This window comes from Heptranchias perlo, chromosome 16 (assembly GCF_035084215.1).
Source record: "Heptranchias perlo isolate sHepPer1 chromosome 16, sHepPer1.hap1, whole genome shotgun sequence".
Classification (NCBI taxonomy): Eukaryota; Metazoa; Chordata; class Chondrichthyes; order Hexanchiformes; family Hexanchidae; genus Heptranchias; species Heptranchias perlo.
The window spans coordinates 11,864,383-11,888,421 of record NC_090340.1 but is presented as its reverse complement, the minus strand read 5'-3'; the positions used below and the strand labels follow the sequence as shown (position 1 = coordinate 11,888,421).

The window sequence follows — 24,039 nt, the reverse complement described above, 5'->3', positions numbered from 1 at the left end:
AGCTCTGGAACGGGTGCAATGGATGACCAGGATGACGGAGGTTGTAGCAACATTAGGAACAGGAGTAGGCCATTCAGCCTCTCAAGCCTGCTCCGCCATTCAATTAGATCATGGCTGATCTGTACCTGAACCCCATTTACCCACCTTTGCTCCATATCTCTCGATATCCTTACCTATCAAGAATCCATCGACCTCAATCTTGAAAGCTCCAATTGTCCCAGCATCTATAGCCTTTTGGGGGAGAGAGTTCCAGATTTCCACTACTCTTTGTGTGAGAAAAGTGCTTTGATTTTGCTCCTGAATGGCCTAGCTCTAATTTTAAGATTATGCCCCTTGATTCCCCCATCAGAGCAAATAGTTTCTCAGTATCTGCCCTATCAAATCCTTTTAACATTTTGAACAGCTCAATTAGATCACCCCTCAATCTTCTAAACTCAAAGGAATACAAGCTAATTTTATGCAACCTGTCCTTATAATTTAACCCTCTAAGCCCCGGTATCATTCTGGTTCCTTGTTAGTACATAGCCTCCAGGGGTTATTTACTTTGGAGAAACACAGCCTCAGAGGGGATATGATGCAGGTTTTTAAAATGATGAAGTGATTGGATTCAGTCCAGTTGGCTGGATTACTTGAAATAGATAGGAATGGTAGGATGAGAAGTTCTGACTGTAAAATAGGTATGCAGAGAGCTCGGTTAGATGCCAGGAAGTATTTCTTTTCACAGTAGGTCGTCACCCACTGAAACAGAGAATGAGTTTGGAGTCGCTACGGTTCTATAAAAGGGAACTAGACAAGTTCTGAGTGAAGGTCTTTCCAATTATGGGGATAGTTTGCTAGTTAGCTGGGATCATGAACACTAGTTAGGCCACAGCTAGAGTACTGAGTACATTACAGGAAATGAGTACTGCTCATTACAGGGAAGATGTGGTTGCACTAGAAGGGGTACAGAGGAGATTTACGAGGATGTTGTCAGGACTTAAGAATTTTAGCTATAAGGAAAGAATGGATAGGCTGGTGTTGTTTTCTTTGGAACAGAGGAGGCTGAGGGGAGATTTAATTGAAGTGTATAAAATTATGAGGGGCCTGGATAGAGTGGATAAGAAGGACCTATTTCCCTTAGCAGAGAAGTCAATAACCAGGGGCATGGATTTAAAGTGATTGGTGGAAGGTTTAGAGGGGAGTTGAGGAGAAATCTTTTCACCCAGAGGGTGGTGGGGGTCTGGAACTCACTGCCTGAAGGAGTGGTAGAGGCAGAAACCCTCAACTCATTTAAAGGGTACTTGGAAGTGCATTTGAAGTGCCGTAACCTACAAGGCTACGGACCAAGAGCCGGAAAGTGGGATTAGGCTGGATAGCTCTTTTTCGCCCGGCACACACACGACGGCCTCCTTCTATGCCATAAATTTCTATGTTTCTCTGAGCAATCGTGGTCTCCTGGAGATTTAGTGAATCAGAGAAGACTTTCCCAGATATTTTCCTGAATTGGTCACAGGTATTTTTTTCTACTTTTCCCATTCACCCAGTAGATAGTTTTGCTTAGGCGATTGTTGGACAGTGTGCGAGGTGGCAAGGTTGACTGGATGAGGCAGGCCTGATCTTTTCTCACCCTCTTTGTATGTTCACATGTGAAAGCAGTCTTTGTGCAAAGGGAATCCATCTATAAGAGGAGTCCTGTCAGTAAAAGCACTCTCCTTCGATCAAGGGGATCCAACATTAACAACATCCCTGTGTTGAACTTCAGTGATGATACTGCAGTGCTCAGTATGGTCCTGGCAAGCCGAGAATTCCCTGCTGCCTCTTCCCAGAGAGATTTTCAAATCTTATTTTCATCAATCTAGGACCTTTAATAATTTGCTGCGATTTATATGCAGAAGGAGTTTCATTCATTTTCCTTGTACAGCTAGATTACTGAGTCCACAATCTGCTTGAAATAAGGGGAAAATTGCTTGGATTCATCTTAACATCCTTGTGCATCAGTTCTGGATTTACTGGCACCAGTGTCTGATCACCTGACACAGGCATCCCACCGTGACTTGTCAGCAAACAAATGACGTTCCCTTCTTTATCTATCAACCTTTTTAATTGAGGCTGCACTTAAATGGGCATTGTTGCACGGTTAAAAAAAAGACCTGTCCACGTTTGTACACCAAGATGGACTATGGTGTGGTTCCTGGTACAGTTACACAGAATGTACAGCACAGAAACAGGCCATTTGGCCCAACAGGTCCATGCTGGTGTTTATGCTCCACACGAGCCTCCTCCCACCCTTCTTCATCTAACCCCATCCACATATCCTTCTATTCCTTTCTCCCTCATGTGTTTATCTAGCTTCCCCTTAAATGCATCTATGCCAATTGCCTCAACTACTCCTTGTGGTAGCAAGTTCCACATTCTAACCACTCTCTAAGAAAGAAGTTTCTTCTGATTTCCCTATTGGATTTATTAGTGACTGTCTCATATTTATGGCCCCTAGTTCCGGTCTTTCCCGCAAGTGGAAACACCTTCTTTACGTCTACCCTATTAAACCGTTTCATAACCTTAAAAACCTCTCAGTTCTGGTATCATCTGAGTAAATCTTTTCTGCACTTTCTCCAGTGCCTCATTATCCTTTTTATAATGTGGAGACCAGAACTGTGCACAGTACTCCAAGTGTGATCTAACCAAGGTTCTATACAAGTTTAACATAGCTTTCCTGCTTTTTAATTCTATCCAACTAGAAATTAGCCCCAGTGCTTTGTTTGCTTTTTTTATGGCCTTATTTTTTATGCATCGCTACTTTTAGTGATTTGTGTATCTATACCCTCAGATCCCACTGTTCCTCTACCCCATTTATTTTCCAAGGAGTATGTGGCCTCCTTATTCTCCCTACCAAAATGTACCAACTCAAGCTTATCTATATTGAAATTAATTTGCCAATAACCTGCCCATTCTGCAAGTTTATTGATGTATTCCTGTATTTTGTTGCATTCCTCCTCAGTATTAACTATATCCCACAATTTGATGTCGTCCGCAAATTTTGATATTGTACTCCTGATTCCCAATCGTTTATGTAAATAGGGAACAACAGTGGTCTCAGCACTGAACACCACTTCCTACCTTTCACCAATCTGTGTAACTACCCTTAACCCCTACTCTCTGTTTTCTGTTCTGTAGCCAGCTTGCTATCGTTCTGCTACTTGTCCCCTGACTCCACATGCTCTGACCGTAGTCATGAGTCTACAATGCGGTACCTTATTGAAGGCCTTTTGAAAATCCTAATATTGTACATCTACTGCATTACCCTTGTCTACCCTTTCTGTTACTTCTTCAAAGAATTTAATAAGGTTGGCCAAGCATGACCTTCCCTTTTGAAATCCATGCTGACTATTCTTTATTGTATTTTCGGTTTCTAGATGTTTTTCTATTACATCTTTGAGTAAGGATTCTATCATCTTTCCTACCACCTCTCCAGCATCATTTGATCTGTTGATACAAATTCATCATTTGTTTTTTTAACAACATCAATTCAAGAGGACACGTCACCATTAAACTTCACCGACCTTGAGAGGACCAAGATATTGGAGTTGCAGAATTTTCTAAGCAGTTGACTCTTCATGAGAACTGACTTTGTCCATCAGTTCTCCTAATGAAAGACACACTGCCACAAACACCTTCTTCTAATCCTTTGAAGGCTGAAGATATATTTGACACTTGAGTTTCTGTTCCCTGACGAAGGCGCAGACCCCTATGTGATACCTTTCCGCTGAGAGAGCAGCACAATTTGTGAAAGGGGGCAGACTGCTCCAGGATGATTGTCAATACCACCCGGGTTGCTGCGAAGGATAAACTGACTGTCCTCATCTTCCCCACCAAAGCAATGTATCCCCACAACTTCCCCTTGTCCCAGCTGAGTCTTAGCCAGAGATTCCCATCCTAGAATTCAAACCTCACAACAGTAGTGAACTCACAGTATTACCCCTTAATATAAAGTCTCTCTTTACAACTTTTTTTTCATCAAGAAAATAGTCTTTGTAATCTCTGATGGGCGACCTCCATTTCACAGCTCCTGTGAAGATGAACCACAGCTTCGGTGCCCCTGGCAACCTTTGATGACATCATCCAGGGGACAGATAGCACAAGAATGACAAGTGTGTGCAAAAAGGGATTTAAAAGCTTAAAGTCATATTCCGCAGTGTGTCGGGCTTAGAGTAATGCCCTTGCTATTAAAATCCATTTGCAAGCTGCCATATTACAGTTACAAGTCCTCATTGAAGGCCGCTAAGCAGACTGGCAGCCTCAGAGAAAATTGGAATGCTTGATACTCCCTCACAGACATTGAAAGCAATTTCCTTAATACTGGATGAGAACAGAAAGGAGGTGCGATTTACTCCCCCTCTGGACAAGGTGGAAACAGTCTAGGACAGTACGTTTGCTGTAGAATAAAGCCGATCCCACGACAATGGTGGTGTAGTATTGATCCGTATCCTAGCTTTGGCCCTCTGATTCTCTCCCACCAACCTCCATTGATCTATTTTCTGCCGGCCACTTCTAAAGGGGAGATTCACAACGATGCCCTCTTTCTTGAGGTGAATAATTGGAGTACACCAGAGCAAGGAACTGGCTAGGATGTGGAGATCGCACCGATGATTTAAAGAGAAATATCGAATTCTACATAAATTAGGAGTGGCAGCAAAATACCAGACACAATGGGCTGGATATTAACTCCGAGGCAGGAAGAGAGTTGGGGGTGGGTGGGGGAGGGGGGAGGGTTTGCAGACGGGAAACCCAGAAGTAAGGGTTTCCCGCAGGTCCTGCAATGTGCCAATGCCTGGACAATGAGCATTGGCACATTGCTCAATAGTGGGGTGCTGAGGAAGGAGCGAGATAGTGATTAGGGTTGGAAACCCTGCCTGATCTTTCTTCCTCCCTAATCCAGGGACACTGAGATCCAGTCGGTGCCTCCCTCTTGTCACCTCAGCTAACTCAGTACAGACCATGGATTGAGCTGGGAACGGTGGGACCTGTATGGCTTTGTTACATTTACCAATCGAGCCTTTGGGAGAAGTTTTTTTTATTTTGGAATTGTTCTTTGGTTCCACATTGACACGTATTACAGCCCACATGGTGTGTTGTGATGGTGAGGCACCTTTACTGAGCAGCTGATTGCCGTAGAAGGACCCGAAGGACTGATCCCAGGGAGTGGCCGTTACCACCTTATAGGAACATAAGAAATAGGAGCAGGAGTAGGCCATACGGCACCTCGAGCCTGCTCCACCATGTAGTAAGATCATGGCTTATCTTCTACCTCAACTCCACTTTCCCGCCCTATCCCCGTATCCCTTGATTCCCTTAGTGTCCAAACATCCATCGATCTCAGTCTTGAATATACTCAATGACTGAGCATCCACAGCCCTCTGGGGTAGAGAATTCCAAAAATTCACAACCCTCTGAGTGAAGAAATTTTTCCTCATCTTAATCCTAAATGGCTGACCCCTTATGTTGAGACTATGATCTCTAGTTCTAGACTCTCCAGCCAGGGGAAACATCCTCTCAACATCTACCCTGTCAAGCCCGCTAAGAATTTTATAGGTTTCAATGAGATCACCTCTCATTCTTCTAAACTCCAGAGAATATAGGCCCATTCTACTCAACCTCTCCTCACAGAACAGTCGTCTCATCCCAGGAATCAATCTTGTCAACCTTCGTAGCACCCACTCTGAGGCAAGTATATCCTTCCTTAGGTAAGGAGACCAAAACTGTACACAGTACTCCAGGTGTGGTCTCACCAGAGCCCTATATAATTGCAGCAAAACCTCCTTACTCTTATACTCCAACCCCCTTGCAATAAAGGCCAACATACCATTTGCCTTCCTAGTTGCTTGCTGTACCTGCATGTTAACTTTCTGTGATTCGTGTACAAGGACACCCAAATCCCTCTGGCTACCAACATTTCTTAGTGTCTCACCTTTTAAAAAATTTTCTGCTTTTCTATTCTTCCTACCAAAGTGGACAATTTCACAATTCCCTACATTATACTCCATCTGCCACCTTCCCGCTCCCTCACTTAACCCTTTGCAGCCTCTTTGTGTCATACTCACTGCTTACTTTCCCACCTAGCTTTGTATCGTCAGCAAACTTGGAAACATTACACTCGGTCCCCTCTTCTAAGTCATTAATATAGATTGTAAACAGCTGAGGCCCAAGCACCGATCCTTGCAGCATCCCACTAGTTACAACCTGCCAACCCGAAAATGACCCGTTAATTCCTACTCTGTTTTCTGTCCATTACCCAATCCTCAATCCACGCTAATATATTACCCCCAATCCCATGAGCCCTAAACTTGTGTAACAACCTCTTGTTTGGCACCTGAAGTTATTACACACCTTGCGTTCTGTTACACTTCGCTGCTGTGCTCGCTGCCTGCTAAACTTTGTCTGTGCCCCCGGGGCCCTTGGTTACCCTATTCAGGTGGGGTGCAGCACGCTGCAGGTTTTTTGGCACGTGATCTATTGGGGTTTGCTGCCCATTGGCCAGCCAGCCGGTGTTGGTGGGTTGGGGATGGGGACCTGATTTCAGTGGATTTCCCATGGTTCAGCCTCAGGGTTTATCTGATTTCATTGACTGGGTGACTTTTCATAGTGCCTCAATCCTTACTGACAGAGTGCCACCACCTCTGTGGGATACATTGGCAGGTTGCAGCCAGTTAGTACCACAGGATACAGGCGCCTGGAAGCTTTCAAGACTCGGGGAAGGGTTTCATTAAAATACAGAGCAAGGTTTAGTTTTCACACGGTATCAGTTCATCTAAAGACAACCACAAGAAGGCAAAATAATTATTTTAAGCTGTCAGCGAAACAATGAAGAAAAGCAAGATGGCAAATATAATTTTAGAACTGTCTGGATTAAAGGCCTTTCTGGGAGTTGAGTGATATATGATAGCTGAAGATACTTATTGGATTTGTTAGTGCGTTTTGAGTCATTTTTATTTGTGTCCTTTCTCTCAAGTTTGTGCCAACCCCCATCCTGTGCATTTTTTAAAGGTTAGGCATCCTGTCTGTGGACATCACAAGTGGCATTGATCTCACCCATCCATCAGGAAGTGGGGTTGGAAAGGATAGCTCCTCCTCAGGCAGCTGACCCATGCCAGATCTTCCTCTCCTCTGGCCGCAGCACAGATGGTCAGCTGGTCAAACTCACCCTATTGGGATCTCTTGAGAAGACAACTCGGATACCAAGTTGGGAATGCTCAAGTGAAACCAGAGATTGGAAGAAAATGCGAGCAAAAATCAGGAGACCAGCCTGGATTTTCCGATAACGCCACCATTAACATTCATTTTGAACAGGTTAAAGCAACACTGATTGGAAAACATAGGCTAATCTTTTCTCCCACAGAGCAGCAAAGCTGTTCAGGCTTATACATAAAGAACACCTGTTGAATGGGGCACGGGAGGACTACCAATACCCCTGAGCTGTAACCCAATATGAGTCATGAGGGCAATCTACCTCCTCCAGCACTGACTGGGAACAATCTGAGTGCAACACACAGTATGGTGGGGACTTCCTGTAGGCCCTCATTTAAATAGAGAGGACAGGCATCGGGCACTGCTGAAAGTGCTCTACTTGATATTAGGGGCAGGTTGTGATGAATTTTAGTAAGTTTGTAATTTGATTCACGTGTGCCAGAAGCTGTGATTTGTATGTCGGTGGTCTTCATGTGTGTTTAAAGGTTCTGTCACCTGTGCCTGTGTTCGTGCTGCTGTGCCATGGCTGGGGTGGCAGCAGCAGCCTGGGGACTCCTGCAGTCTGGAGGGAGCTGGTGAGAGGGCGGCACCTTGGTGCCAAGCAGTAAGTGGAGGGAACAAGAAAGATGGTGCAGGAGTAGGAGGAAGGAGCTGGTTGGACTATGAAGCTCTTTTTATTCCAGGTGGCATGGAGCAGCTGTGTAGTAACAGAGAGGAGGGATTCCCATTCTGTGGTAGGGAAACGGATGTTAGTGGCTGAGGAGAGTCTCAGGGAAAGACCTCAGCAGTGTCAAGGGGCTTGTGGTTGTTTCTCCCCATCTGCCTGCAAATAAGGAGGTGGCACGGTAAACCTTTATAAATCACTGGTTAGACCTCAGCTGGAGTATTGCATCCATTTCTGGGCACCACACTTTAGAAAGGATGTCAGGACCTTGGAGGGGATGCAAAGGAGATTTAACAGATTGGTACCAGGGATGAGGGACTTCAGTTATGTGGCGAGATTAGAGAAGCTGGGATTGTTCTCGTTACAGCAGAGAAAGTTAAGGGAAGATTCAATAGAGGTGTTCAAAATTATGAGGAGTTTTGATAGAGTAAGTAATGAGGTGATAATAGTGAGATGAGAAGAATTTTTTTTAATGCAGTGAGTTGCTATGATCGGGTGTGCACTGCCTGACATGGTGGTGGAAGCAGATTCAATAGTAACTTTCAAAAGGGAATTGGATATATACTGTATGATTCTATGAGTGCTGGAACACTGCCTTCATCACGAAGCGTAAAATCCTAACAGCGTTCTATAACGGGTTCCAAAGTGGGATTAGTAGATCTATTTTGATGATAACAGCCCATCCCTTACGACTGACAGCACCTGAAGAGTAGCTCAGTAATCAGTAGCACCAGGTTTTTATAGGGGCAGTTTTAAAGGAAATCTGGGTGCAGAGCACTCTGACACTCATTTACATGAAATTTATGTTACTGCACCCTCTACAGGCATAGGCAGGTACAGACACCAGAAAAGTCAGAGGAAGTTTTGGTGCAGTGCTGGTCAGGAGCAAAATGGGAGCAAAGGTTTATCCTCTGCAATGCACAAGGTGCTATTTGGTAGCACGGGAGAGACATAGGAACAGGAGTAGGCCATTCAGTCCCTTGAGCCTGTTCCACCATTCAATTATGATGTGGAGATGCCGATGATGGACTGGGGTTGACAAATGTAAGGAATCTTACAACACCAGGTTATAGTCCAACTGTTTTATTTGAAAATCACAAGCTTTCGGAGGCTTTCTCCTTCGTCAGGTGTGCGTGGGATTCGGATTCCATGGAAGGTTGCCGCATTTATAGTCAGAGAACAATACCTGGTGATTACAGATAATCTTTCCAACTGCCCGTTGTCACGGCAATCAAAGTGTTCAGACAGAGCGATGTTACCTACAGGACCACCGAATACACAAACGGCCAGAACAAAAGACAGAGAGAGAGAGAGAAACATCCGAAAGGAAGAGAAAGACAGAGAATGACCCGTTGTATTAAAAACAGATAACTTTTTTTCGCTGGTGGGGTTACGTGTAGCGTGACATGAACCCAAGATCCCGGTTGAGGCCGTCCTCATGGGTGCGTAACTTGGCTATCAATTTCTGCTCGACGATTTTGCGTTGTCGTGTGTCTCAAAGGCCGCCTTGGAGAACGCTTACCCGAAGATCGGTGGCTGAATGTCCTTGACTGCTGAAGTGTTCCCCAACTGGGAGGGAACCCTCCTGTCTGGCGATTGTTGCGCGGTGTCCGTTCATCCGTTGTCGCAGTGTCACTGGGAGGGAACCCTCCTGTCTGGCGATTGTTGCGCGGTGTCCGTTCATCCGTTGTCGCAGTGTCTGCATGGTCTCGCCAATGTACCATGCTCTGGGGTATCCTTTCCTGCAACGTATGAGGTAGACAACGTTGGCCGAGTTGCAGGAAAGGATGCCCCGGAGCATGGTACATTGGCGAGACCATGCAGACACTGCGACAACGGATGAACGGACACCGCGCAACAATCGCCAGACAGGAGGGTTCCCTCCCAGTTGGGGAACACTTCAGCTGTCAAGGACATTCAGCCACCAATCTTCGGGTAAGCGTTCTCCAAGGCGGCCTTCGAGACACACGACAACGCAAAATCGTCGAGCAGAAATTGATAGCCAAGTTACGCACCCATGAGGACGGCCTCAACCGGGATCTTGGGTTCATGTCACGCTACACGTAACCCCACCAGCGAAAAAAAGTTATCTGTTTTTAATACAAGGGTCATTCTCTGTCTTTCTCTTCCTTTCGGATGTTTCTCTCTCTCTCTGTCTGTCTTTTATTCTGGCCGTTTGTGTATTCGGTGGTCCTGTAGGTAACATCACTCTGTCTGAACACTTTGATTGCCGTGACAACGGGCAGTTGGAAAGATTATCTGTAATCACCAGGTATTGTTCTCTGACTATAAATGCGGCAACCTTCCATGGAATCCGAATCCCACGCACACCTGACGAAGGAGAAAGCCTCCGAAAGCTTGTGATTTTCAAATAAAACAGTTGGACTATAACCTGGTGTTGTAAGATTCCTTACATTTGTCACCATTCAATTAGATCATGGCTGATCTGTATCTTAACTCCACATTGTTCTGTAACCTTTAACACCCTTGCCTAACATAAATCTATCAATCTCAGTTTTGAAATTTTCAGTTGACCCCCAGCCTCAACACCTTTTTGGTTGAGTTCCAGATTTCCACTACCCTGAACAGCCTAGCTCTAAATTTAAGGTTATGCCCCCTTGTTCTGTGCTCCTCCACCAGAGGAATTGGTTTTGCTCGATCTATCCTATCAACTCCTTTAATCATCTTAAACACCTCAATTAGATCATCCCATAATCTTCTATACTCAAGGGACTACAAGCCTAGTCTATGCAACCTCTCCTCATAATTTAACCCTTTTAGCCCTGGTATCATTCTGGTGAATCTGCGCTACACCCCTTTCAAGGCCAATTGGCCCTTTCATTTTCGAGCAGGAGGGGAAAGATATATTGGGAAGGTTTGTTTTGTCTGGGGAAAGGATTTCCTGCACTTCAAAAATATGTCCGTAACCAGAGTCACAATCACTACAAATGTGTTAGGAAAATGAGACAAATATCTCCCCGTGCAATGCCCATTTACCCTGGACCTGCTCCCAACAATATAAATTGGAAATGTTTGCAACACTTATGCAAGATGGTCCATTTAAAGCAGGTTGAGTGGTCTGAATACATGCTGCACATGAATATCCATTACTTTCAAATTGATTGAGAGAGTGTTTTGACACAAATTGGTTGAGGGAGGATTACCAGGAAATGCGATAGTTGGCCAGCTACCAAATGATAATGAATTTGAATCACTACAACCTTGGGGAAAGGGAGAAAAAGCAGTTCTGGTCGCCACGACATCAATCAATATTAAGGTAGAGGAGCACCAAACTGAAATATTTAGGAGATTAGAATAAAAAGAGAATTATTTTTGCTTTCGAGGGAGATCAGTATCAAAAACAACTGTTTTTGATGTTTTTGTTTGTCAAATGTTGACATTTTTAATGCAATATCCATGTCACTATTAAACAACAATTTTACCTACTATTCGTTTCTCGAACTCCTAAAGGAGCTGACTCAAGCTGAGTATGGGTCAGTGGGTGCTGTTTGAACTCGGAGCAGACTTGTGCTGGGAATGGTTCTATGGGCAGCTGCCCTCGGAGGTGACTCATGCTGGAGATGGTTCATTGGCTGGCTGCCCTCTGAGCTGATAGATGCTGGAGGTGGTTCAATGAGCTGGCTGCCCTTGGAGGTGACTCGTGCTGGGAATGGTTCAATGGACACTGGCTGACCTCTGAGCTGACACATGCTGGGAATGGTTCAGTGGGCACTGGCTGCACTCGGAGCTTACTCATGCTGGGGATGGTTGAATGGGCTGGCTGCCCTCGGAGGTGCCTCATGCTGGAGATGGTTCAATGGGCTGTCTGCCCTCTGAGCTGATAGATGCTGGAGGTGGTTCAATGAGCTGGCTGCCCTCGGAGGTGAATCGTGCTGGAAATGGTTCAATGGACACTGGCTGCCCTCGGAGGTGACTCGTGCTGGGAATGGTTCCATGGGCACTGGCTGACCTCTGAGCTGACACATGCTGGGAATGGTTCAGTGGGCACTGGCTGCACTCGGAGCTTACTCATGCTGGGGATGGTTGAATGGGCTGGCTGGCCTCGGAGGTGCCTCATGCTGGAGATGGTTCAATGGGCTGGCTGCCCTCTGAGCTGATAGATGTTGGAGGTGGTTCAATGAGCTGGCTGCCCTCGGAGGTGAATCGTGCTGGGAATGGTTCAATGGACACTGGCTGACCTCGGAGGTGATTCATGCTGGGAATGGTTCTATGGGCACTGGCTGACCTCTGAGCTGACACATGCTGGGAATGGTTCAGTGGGCACTGGCTGACCTTTGAGCTGACACATGCTGGGAATGGTTCTATGGGCACTGGCTGGCCTCGGAGCTGACACATGCTGGGAATGGTTCAGTGGGCACTGGCTGACCTCTGAGCTGACACGTGCTGGGAATGGTTCAGTGGGCACTGGCTGGCCTTGGAGTGACTCATGCTGGGAATGGTTCAGTGGGCACTGGCTGGCCTCGGAGCTGACACATGCTGGGAATGGTTCAGTGGGCACTGGCTGGCCTCGGAGTGACTCATGCTGGGAATGGTTGAATGGGTTGGCTGCCCTCGGAGGTGACACATGCTGGGAATGGTTCAATGGATGCCGGATGCCCTCGGAATTGGTAATACGTAGTAACCCCAGTGACAGTCTGCATCTTCGGCCTTTTCCTAAACACTGCACCATAGTGTAAATTATTTTGACAAATCAAATAGTCCAGACCTGACCAATTTCTCTACGTTCAAGAGCTGTTAAAAGAAACTGTATCCTGACAAAGAACCGCAAGTTTACAACTTAATATATTAGTGTGCTTGCTTCTATTCCCACTGGAACCACAACTAGTTTAAGTATGGCATGCAAAAAAGGTTAAACCCTATCACAGTGACTTCTCATGCTTTATTTCCAACCTTTATCTTGAAATCAACATTGTCGTCTATCATGCTCCTCTTTCCCACTCTAATTTCCTCCATTGTCACTCTTTCCCTTTCCCCCATTCATTGGCTTCCACACTGCTCTTTCCGAGCCTGTCGTTTTCTCTCTCTCATTATCTCTGTTATTTTTTCTCTAATCCCTTCATTCTTTTTCTCCATCTGTCATTCCCTCTTTTCCCCTTTGTCCAATATTCCTTTTTCCCCTCTGTCTCTCAATCCTTCTTCTCCCCTGTCTATCTCGCTTCTCCTTTCTGTCTCTCTGTGTCATCCCTTCTTTTCCCTTCTGTTTCTTGTTCCTTTTCTCTCACGTGGTTACCATTGGCTGTTTGTTGCATAAATCCTGTCTTATTTTAAACTGCAAGGAGCCTTAGGAGAATCGTGTTAGATTGGCTCAGTCAGGAGATTGGGGGATCATGCCTCACTCCAATGATCTAAGCATAATCCAGGCTGACTTTTTTTGATCTCTTTTCATTTTCTTGAGTGTTGCGGTGATGGTGCTAGACCACTTCAGAGGGCATTCAGAGTCAAGCACATTAGTATGGACTAGAGTCACTTGTAGGCCAGACCAGGTTGGGATGGCAAGTTGAACTTGTTGCATTTTTACAACAATCCGGCAGCTTTCATGCTGCAATTCAATTTGGCATTTCAGTGGGATTTCAGCTGACGACCTCTGGGTTGCTAGTCCACTGCCATAACCACTGCGCTTCTGTACCCATCCACTACGGTACTGAGAGAGTGCTGCATTGTTGGAGGTGCTGTCTTTCAAGTGAGATTTTAAACTGTCTGTGGTTGAGGAGGGCATAAAAGACCCCATGGCACCATTTGAAGAAGAGCAGGAAGTTCTGGTATCCTGGCCAACAGTTCTCCCACAACCAACACCATCAAAAGTGGATTAAGCTGCCATTCATCTTATTTGATGTTTGTGTGACTATAACTGTGTGCAAAATAGCTGTTGCATTCACTTACGTAGCAACACTTCACAGTAATTCATTGTATGTGAAGTGCTTTGGGGCGTTTCTGAGAGATGTGTTAAAGTGCTGCATAAGTGCTTAATCTTAAATTGGGAAAGCAGAAAGCTGCACCATTTGACGAACCAATTCCATAGTATAAATGGGCTTTTGCAGTACTAATTAAAGATTTTCGTGGTGCAGGATAAGTTGTGCCATTTTTTTTGGACTCCTCCTCACTCCATCTCACCAAAATCTCTTCAGTGCCAAAAAAATTTTAATTTCATATAATAGAAAGTGTGTGGTAAAATAGATACAGGCTTCAAGTAGATATATACAGACAGGCACAGATATAGATTGGTGGTGAGATAAATATAGAGCATTAGGCAGATGCTGAGGGATCTAAATCCATAAATATATTTGGGATATCCAAACAGTTAATTGAAAGACCTAGATGGATTTCCTTTTTCTTCTGGGTAGCTTCCCTCTGATGTCACAGCCTAGGGCACAACCACAGATGTCTGTGCCATAATCCCTGAACAGTTTTACAAGATCAACTATAACTGCAATGTATGTGATGTATTTGTACCTACAAACACCATTAGGTTTGTAGGAGTGAGTTTCAAGATGGAGTCATTTGCATGAGCATGACAAAGCTCAAGGGTTATGATGTCATCCAAGGCCCAAGAATATTTTTGAAATTATTCTGATCCATTAACCTTCCCTGTGACATGGCCCTCGAAGTTGATAAAATTTCAAAAGAGAGTAGGACTCACCAGATGCATATATTGGGAAATCGCAGGTTCACTGCTTGCAGTTTTTGAATCTTTGAAATCATTTGTTGCAAAGAAAGAAGAAAGAAAGAACTTGCATTTATATAGCATCTGTCATGACCAAAGCACTTAACAGCCAATGCCCTCGAGAATTTTTTTACAAGTGTAGTCATTCTTGTAATATACAAAACACGGCAGCCAATTTGTACACAGCAAGGTCCTACAAACAGCAATGAGATAATGACCAAATAATCTGTTCTAGTGATGCTGGTTGAGGGATAAATATTGGCCAGGACACCAGGGAGAACTCCCCTGCTCTTCTTCGAAATAGTGCCATGGGATCTTTTATGTCCACTTGAGAGAGCAGTCGGGGCCTCGGTTTAGCATCTCATCTGAAAGATGGCACCTACGACAGTGCAGCACTCCCTCAGTACTGCGCAGGTCTTAGAACCCATGACATTGTGACTCAGAGGCGAGAGGTACCTGCTGAGAGAAACTGGAATCAAAAGGCTGCTTACAGTCTCTCCATAGCATAGATATTTGTGCCTTTTTCTGTGTGGATCATGCTGGGAGTCCTACAAGACCTGGGGTAAGGGTTAGTGTCAAGTAACAGTGTAACCCAACACTGTCCCTTACCCCAGGTCCAACAGGCAGACTGTAACCCAACACTGACCCTTACGCCAGGTCCAGCAGGCAGACTGTTACTGAACACTGTCCCTTACCCCAGGTCCAGCAGGCAGACTGTTACTGAACACTGTCCCTTACCCCAGGTCCAGCAGGCAGACTGTTACTGAACACTGTCCCTTACCCCAGGTCCAGCAGGCAGACTGTTACTGAACAATGTCCCTTACCCCAGGTCCAGCAGGCAGACTGTTACTGAACAATGTCCCTTACCCCAGGTCCAGCGGGCAGACTGTTACTGAACACTGTCCCTTACCCCAGGTCCAGCAGGCAGACTGTTACTGAACACTGTCCTTTACCCCAGGTCCAGCAGGCAGACTGTTACTGAACAATGTCCCTTACCCCAGGTCCAGCAGGCAGACTGTTACTGAACACTGTCCCTTACCCCAGGTCCAGCAGGCAGACTGTTACTGAACACTGTCCCTTACCCCAGGTCCAGCAGGCAGACTGTTACTGAACACTGTCCCTTACCCCAGGTCCAGCAGGCAGACTGTTACTGAACAATGTCCCTTACCCCAGGTCCAGCGGGCAGACTGTTACTGAACACTGTCCCTTACCCCAGGTCCAGCGGGCAGACTGTTACTGAACACTGTCCCTTACCCCAGGTCCAGCAGGCAGACTGTTACTGAACACTGTCCCTTACCCCAGGTCCAGCAGGCAGACTGTTACTGAACAATGTCCCTTACCCCAGGTCCAGCGGGCAGACTGTTACTGAACACTGTCCCTTACCCCAGGTCCAGCAGGCAGACTGTTACTGAACACTGTCCCTTACCCCAGGTCCAGCAGGCAGACTGTTACTGAACACTGTCCCTTACCCCAGGTCCAGCAGGCAGACTGTTACTGAACAATGTCCCTTACCCCAGGTCCAGCGGGCAGACTGTTACTGAACACTGTCCCTTACCCCAGGTCCAGCAGGCAGACTGTTACTGAACAATGTCCCTTACCCCAGGTCCAGCGGGCAGACTGTTACTGAACACTGTCCCTCACCCAGGTCCAGCAGGCAGACTGTAACCCAACACTGTCCCTTACCCCAGGTCCAGCAGGCAGACTGTTACTGAACACTGTCCCTTACCCCAGGTCCAGCAGGCAGACTGTTACTGAACACTGTCCCTTACCCCAGGTCCAGCGGGCAGACTGTTACTGAACACTGTCCCTTACCCCAGGTCCAGCAGGCAGACTGTTACTGAACACTGTCCCTTACCCCAGGTCCAGCAGGCAGACTGTTACTGAACACTGTCCCTCACCCAGGTCCAGCGGGCAGACTGTTACTGAACACTGTCCCTTACCCCAGGTCCAGCAGGCAGACTGTTACTGAACACTGTCCCTTACCCCAGATGATATTGGATGGCAGAATCCCACTGCTTTTCCAATTGTTCCAGGGTAGTCTAAAGTAATAAATCTAACAAGTTCAGTATGTGCTACTGCAAAGTATTAAAGTTGGATTGGAGAAAAATGCAAACCAGTAAGTCCCAGCTTTGCACCGGGGTCTGTGCTGACTGGGCTGATTTGATCCAGGATGGTGGTCAGAGTGCTGTAATTGGCCTCAGTATCCCTGGGCTAGTGAGGGGAATTTCACTCAGGGTCTGGTCCTGATCGCTGTCCAATGCCTACAGTTGTGTGGATGGAGGATGAGGACAGAATTAGAATCGGCTTGGATGCCCTCCCATACCCTCCAACAGCCGGTCAACACTCACTGTCTGAACTATTTTTTATATTTGCTCTTTCTAGTTATACCCCTCCATCCTTAGGTCTCATTTTGCCCTTCATGATAAATATGTCTGGCAAATATGTTTTTCTGTTTCCCAGTGTAAAACGCAATGACACATGTCATCGTCAGGTCTCTTGCACGTGTTGAAATGAATAGAGTGATTTTGGTCTCGTTACTGCCCCATTTTTTGGCAGTTGCATAAACTTGACTTGTATTCCCTCGAGTAAAGGAGATTGAGGAGTGATCTAATTGAAGTGTTTGAATTAATAAAGGGATTTGATAGGGTAGGTACAGGGGAATCCAGAATAAGGGGGCACAGTCTTAAAATTAGAGCTAGGTAATTTAGGAGTGAAATCAGGAGGCACTTTTTCACACAAATAGTAGTAGAAATCTGGAACTTTCTCCTCCTAAAGGCTGTGGATGCTTGTTGGATAAGGGTATCAAGGGATATGGAGCAAAGGTGGGTAAATGGTAAGATACAGATCAGCCATGATCTAACTGAATGGCGGAAAAAGCCTGAGGGACTGAATGGCCTACTCCTGTTCCTATAGATCCAATTTTGGTCTTCCATTGCACGGAGCGTATGTGGAACTGAACGTAGAGCGGCCTGACCAGTGGTCCTTAAAGGTTTGCTCCTCCTGGCCCCACAAAAATTGTCCCACCTGCTGCGTCCCTCCGTAGCCTAGCCCCTCCCCCCCCCCGAGGTGTCCCTGGCGACTAAGATCCGCGGAGGAGCTGCCAGATGTCCCACCCTCCCTCGGATTAGTGAGCTGCATGTCTGCTGGTAGCTAGCCCTGAATATTGTCTTGAAACACAGCCTAAAATGTATCTGGCCTCCTGCCGATGGTGTCGGGCAGGCGGAGCACAGTGGCCCAGCCAACCGCCTGTCCAGTGTACATGTTATATGAACATCGACACCTGACTCCGTCCCAGAAACAAAAAATAGTATGCACAAGTCTTGTCTGTGAAGGCAATGCCTCTTTAAATGTTTGGGACAATGTTAATTCTCCTTTTTAAAATTTTTGGTCGAACTATTTCTCTTCTAAACTGCTTGAGCACTTGGGGAACATTTGCAACCTCAAATGCCTTGGAGGGTTAAAATGTGCTGTTGAACGGGGCCAAACGAACAAAAAGCGAGATGGATCTTGGAAACGTACCAAGGGAAAAATGAGGCAGTCAGGGACGCAGTTGATGAATTCCTCGCTGTGAATGGAATCAGTGTGTTAGGAGTAGTTACAGCTCTCAGCTCAGTGTGGGTCTGACAGCATTATTTTAAATTAAACTCTGCTCTATTACTGCAGCACTTGAAACATTCTATAAATACTGGAAACAGGGAGGATGTTTCATAGCAAGTCCAAGTCCTTTCACTGTCTCTGTCTCATTCTGATTTATCATTTGTTTTTTATTCTCAAATGTATTCTCTTTATTATCCCTTGACAGTGAGAGAATGAATGTGCAACAAGACTCCAGGCTTCACTTTATTTTTCTAGTGATGGACCGGCCAAATGTATTTTTTTTGTTTCTCGGCTGGCCATACTTCCCTCCTGAACAGGGTACCTATTTGCGTTGGAGTACTGCTCAATAACTCTCTCCCCCCTCCCCTTTCAACTCCCCCCCCCCCCCACCACCTCACCCAAGTGTGCTCATTATATTTTGGGATCTGGGCATTGAGGCTTGACTGCATTGAGCCCAGCCCTGTCCTTCAGCTGATCTCATCTCATCTTAGGTTTGCTAACTCTGGTTGGACATATTCGTGGAGGTTTCATCACGTGACCTCCTGCTTCCAACAGACCCGTCACCACACTCCTGCTATTGGTCGCCCAACATGTCCATCCTCACAGTGCACCGCCTTCCAACGCTAATCGGAAAGTGAATTACCATTAGCCCATTGGATGATTCTTGACTGCCAGTCAAAACAACCTTTTTTCCCCATGTCCGATATTTTTACAACTCGTAAGCAAAAGTGTTGAAATAATTTTTTTTTTAAAAACACAATTTTTGATTACCCCTATGATTTTTCTCCTTGAGTTGCTTGCAGCAGTGTCCTGGAGATTAGTCTATAATTCCTGGAGACTCCAGGACAATCCAGGGGGGTTGGCAGCCCTATCCCATGTGCACTTTCCAGCTGGATTTCAATGGACCGTGATCAAGAGCTGGATCCTTGGCTGATTTCACCCCCCCTCCCTCTCCCATGTCACACAGAGATGCAGCAGCTAATTGTAGTTCCTTTACTGCAGTCCCAGCTGAGAACAAGCAACTGGGCACAGTTTATCTGGTTCACCATTCGCTTTGATCCATTCCTGTCGGGCTCATTTCAAAGATTGTTTCACGGTGCACTTAACTTTATTTATGGGTTGGGGGTGGGGGAATTCGAGCTGGCTCCTGTTTAATACAAAGGATTTTCCTCCCGTGTCAAATTCCCAGCATGATCCACACAGAAAAAAGCACAAATATCTATGCTATGGAAAGACTGTAAGCAGCCTTTTGATTCCAGTTTTGCCTCAGTCGGTAGCACTCTCACCTCTGAATCAGAAGGTTGTGGGCTCGGAGATCTACCCCAGAGACTTGAGCACATTACCTGGGCTGATACTTGAGTGCAGAACTGAGGGAGTGCTGCGCCGTCGGAGGGGCCATCTTTTGGGTGAGACGTTAAACCGAGGCCCTTGGCTTTCCGTTTGGGTGGACATAAAAGACCCCATGGCTGTTCTTCCTAGGATTTTTCAGCACATTAGACTGTGCCGGCTCTGTAAAAGAGCTCCCCACTCAATCTCATTCCCTCACCCTTTTCCCCACAACCTCTTAAATTTTTCTTTTTCAAATACTTATCCACTTCCCTTTTAAAAACTGTTTGTGGATTTTACTTCCACTACTGTTTCTGTTCAGGCATTCCATATCTTCAAACTCTCTCTGTTAAAAAGTCTCCATATTTTTGTGATGATCTTGAACTTTTGCCCTTTCGCTAAGGGCTCTCAGACTAGTTGGAATTGTTTTTGTCCAGATTTATCTTTTACATCTCTTAATTTTCTTTGCTCTAATGAAAAGGGCTCTAGTTTCTCCAATCTCTCCTCATAACTAAAACTTCTCATCCTTGATTATCATCAAATGAATCTCTTCTGCAGCCTCTCCATGGCCATGAAATCCTTCTCAAATCAAAGCACCCAAAACTGAACACCGTCCTCTAGCTGCGGCCTAACTAATGATTTGTATGGGTTTAACGTTACCTACAGGAATTATTTCTAGATTTCCATGATATTTAGATTGTTGGCTTTGCTCGAGCTCAGAATTCTCCATTAATGTGCAAAATGTGCAAAATTACTAGTAAAAGCCTTGGCCCCTGAAAATCCTTGTTTGGGAGGCGGGGGGGTTGCAGGTGACACCCCAGCATAAGTAGCCAAGGGAGCCTCTTCCCTAACCATACTGGAATATGTGGGGCCAAAGGAAGGTTCCCCCTTCTACATGTTCCTGTTGGATGCTCAGGAGATGGGGGTGGGGTGGGGTGGGGTGGGGGGGAGCTGCAAAGTGCAGTGAAAGTTAACGGCCCCAGGGTGGCTCCAGCCCCCCTCCCCCCCACCCCAATACACCAAGCAAAATTGCCTATCGGACCCTTTCTTGGAGGGTCAAGGCCAAGACCCTAGCTTGGAACCCCATGCCTCCTTTCACTGGGCATACCGCCACTGCTGTATCAGCGGGCCGGGTACGAAGAAATCCTCTGCCTGGGAGCCCCCACCCCCATCCCGAATACACCCTCTCCAACACAGATGGCCTTGTTGGCACCGGACTGGAGGCTGCACCTCAAATAATGCCCTGCGGAAGTCAGGAGGACCTGGACTCGGCAGACTTGTGAATGGCCGTGGGGTTTTGGATTCCCCCCCCCCACCCTCACCTCCTCCCGGCTAACTAGAAGCTCCTGTAATTCTGCAACAGTTGGGTAAGCTCTGCATTCCATAGATTAATTACAGCTCTATCATGTTTGAGAGGAGATGGGAAGGAAGAGTGAGATAAGATAGGTGAGGCCATCGTACCAGGGAAAGGAGCAATACAGAAATGAATCTAGGGCTGGCATCCATCTAGCTTTGGACTGAGCTGTCCAGAAATTTCTAAAAGATAAACTAAACCGAAAAAAAAGAAAGACTTGCATTTATATAGCACCTTTCATTAACCTCAGGACATTCCAAAGCGCTTCACAGTCAATGAAGTACTTTTGAAGTATAGTCACTGTTGTAATGTAGGAAACGTGGCAGCCAATTTGTGCGCAGCAAGATCCCACAAATAGCAATGTGATAATGACCAGATAATCTGTTTTAGTGATGTTGGTTGAGGGATAAACATTGGTCAGGACACCAGGGAGAACTCCCTTGCTCTTCTTCAAATAGTGCCATGAGATCTTTAACATCCACCTGAGAGGACAGACGGGGCCTTGGTTTAAGGTCTCATCGGAAAGATAGCACTCTCTCAGTACTACACTGGAGTGTCAGCCTAGATTATGTGGTCAACTCTCTGGAATGGAGCTTGAACCCACAACCTTCTAACTCAGAGGGGAGAGCGCTACCCACTGAGCCACAGCTGATACTACAATATTATCTATCTGTTCAAGAGACTGCGATGGAGGTGTGCGGCCATCCTTTTCTGTTTCCTGGGTTGAGTTGACAACAGTGAGAAAATTGGGAGTGGGCGTTCCACATTTATCCTTCCAGGAGCAAGATGGAGTTTTCCTGCCCTTTGGCAATCCCGTGGCTTTTGGTGGGAGAGTTGGATTTACTGTGAAGCCCTCTCTTATAAAACTGCCATGTAAATGAGCCTTTGGGGCCCATTCCAGTACAAGGCTGTCTCCAATATGGCCGGCACTTGTGGGTCTTTCTTCAACAATATTTGAGGTCAATTTATTGTGCCATTCCAGTTTCTTTTTTTTTGTTAGATTTACTTTATTCTCTCCATCTTTCTCTTCTTGCAGACTGCTTCCCACCACGCATCCGCCTCCAGCCGGGAGAGCGGGACGCTTTGGACTGGCGACATCTCTATCGTCTTCAATGCCACTCTGCAATCAGCTGGCGGGACGTGAGACTTGAGCAGGGTAAGTTGAACTTCGTCCATTTTTGTCTTTTCTTTATCCTCCCCCACCCCACCACCCCCTCCCAGTTTTCCTCTCGGTTTCGCTCCCCAACATGGACAAACCCTCCATCTCCGTGTGCTAGTCCTCATCTGTTAGCCCAGCTGAGAGAAGACCAGACTCGCTCAATTTGGGCTGGTGAGTTTGAGTGAACGGCAACTGAAAATTTATCCAACTCACCCAACTCTGGTGACTAAGTTCAATGGGTAGACCCCTAACTTTGACACCCTCTCCCTTCCTCCTTATCATCTCTGCCCCTGCCTCAGCTCATCTGCTGCTGAAAACCTCATCCATGCCTTTGTTACCTCTAGACTTGACTATTCCAATGCTCTCCTGGCCACCCTCCCATCTTCCACCCTCCATAAACTTGAGCCCATCCAAAACTCTGCTGTCTTTATCCTAACTTGCACCAAGTCCTGTTCACCCTTCACCCCTGTGCTCGCTGACCTACATTGGTTCCCAGTCCGGCAACGCCTCAATTTTAAAATCCTCATTCTTGATTTTAAATCCCTCCATGGCCTCACCCCTCCCTATCTCTATAACCTCCTCCAGCCCTATAACCATCCGAGATCTCTTTGCTCTGCCAATTCTGGCCTCTTGCGCATCCCCGATTCTAACCGCTCCACCATTGGCTGCTGTGCTTTCAGCTGCCAAGGCCCTAAGCTCTAGGATTCCCTCCGTAAACCCCTCGGCCTCTCTACCTCTCTCTCCTCCTTTATGACGCTCCTTAAAACCTATCTCTTTGACCTCTCCTTACGTGGCTCGGTATCGAATTTTGTTTAATAATCACTCCTGTGAAGCTCCTTGGGACGTTTTACTAAGCTAAAGGCGCTGTAGATGGGAGTTCATTTGATAACAATCAAGAGCAGGAAGCCTGGCTAATCTTGCCCATCCCTACTCAAGAGACATTGGAGCTAATTGTAACGTGCATCATCGTCCTCACTGAGTCAGCACAGACGCAGCATAAAACCTGGCACCTTCCAAATCTGTGTAGTACAGTATCACATCATATGACGCATTTACTCATTGATTCATCAGGGAAACCTCACATCTAAATCTTACAATCCTGCCCAGGAAGATTTTACCTTTGACACTGATAGGTTAGTGACCCATCCCGTCTCAGTGAACAGATTACATTGATGGCAGAGGTTGCTAACTCAGGTCACCCAGCGTCACTTTAGACAAAGAGGGAGCCTCTACCGTGCGCAGAGGTAAATTTGACTTTCACATCCTTCTTTCCTAGGATAGCAGCTGCTGAAGGCAGGCTTTAGGTAGGGCCGTATGTCCAGACAGCTGCTTCTTCTGGTCTGAGCAGATTCACACATTCTAACCTAATGGTACCAAATTTTACTCAGACTGTAAAATAATCAATATTTTACAGAACATTTTTGGATATAATATTTAAACCATGAAATTCAAAAACTGTATTTTTATCTTCGTTTTATTTTCACAAGTACAGCCTTCGGTTGTTTGTATTTCTTCCTTCCCCTCCCATTCTTTTCTGTCTGTTTCTCTCTATCTCTCTCTCTCCCTTTTATCTCTCGCTCTCTTTGTCTCTCTCTCCCTCTATCTCTCTCTCTATCTCTTTATATCTATCTCTGTCTCTATCCCATGCTCTCTATCTGTCTCTCTCCCTCTATGTCTTTGTTTCTCTCTCCCTCTATCTCTCTTGCTAGCTCTCTCAGTCTGTCCCTCTGTCTCTTTCTCTCTCACTCTGTCTCTTTCTCTATATATATATCTCTCTCTCCATCTGTCTCTCTCTCTCCCTCTATCTCTCGCTATCTCTCTCAGTCTCTCTATCTCACTCTCTCTCTCTGTCTCTAGCTCTCTCTCCGTGTCTCTCTCCCTCTATCTCTCACTCTATCTCTGTCGCCCTCTCTCTATCTCTCAATCTCTCCCTCTCTCTCTCTCTCTCTCTCTATCTCATAGAGTCATAGAGTCATAGAGTTATACAGCACGGATAGAGGCCCTTCGGCCCATCGTGTCCGCGCCGGCCATCAGCC

The 24,039-nt window shown here is 46.1% G+C and overlaps 1 protein-coding gene across 2 annotated transcripts in view; it reads left to right on the top strand.

Annotated features, from left to right (window-relative positions):
- LOC137333488 (RNA-binding Raly-like protein) overlaps positions 1-24,039 on the top strand; it is a 1,248,502-nt gene that overhangs the window by 775,585 nt on the left and 448,878 nt on the right. For both annotated transcript variants that reach the window (XM_067997653.1, XM_067997655.1), the window contains exon 4: positions 21,881-22,000. In XM_067997653.1, the coding sequence (XP_067853754.1) occupies positions 21,881-22,000 (120 nt within the window). The remainder of the gene's footprint in view (positions 1-21,880; positions 22,001-24,039) is intronic.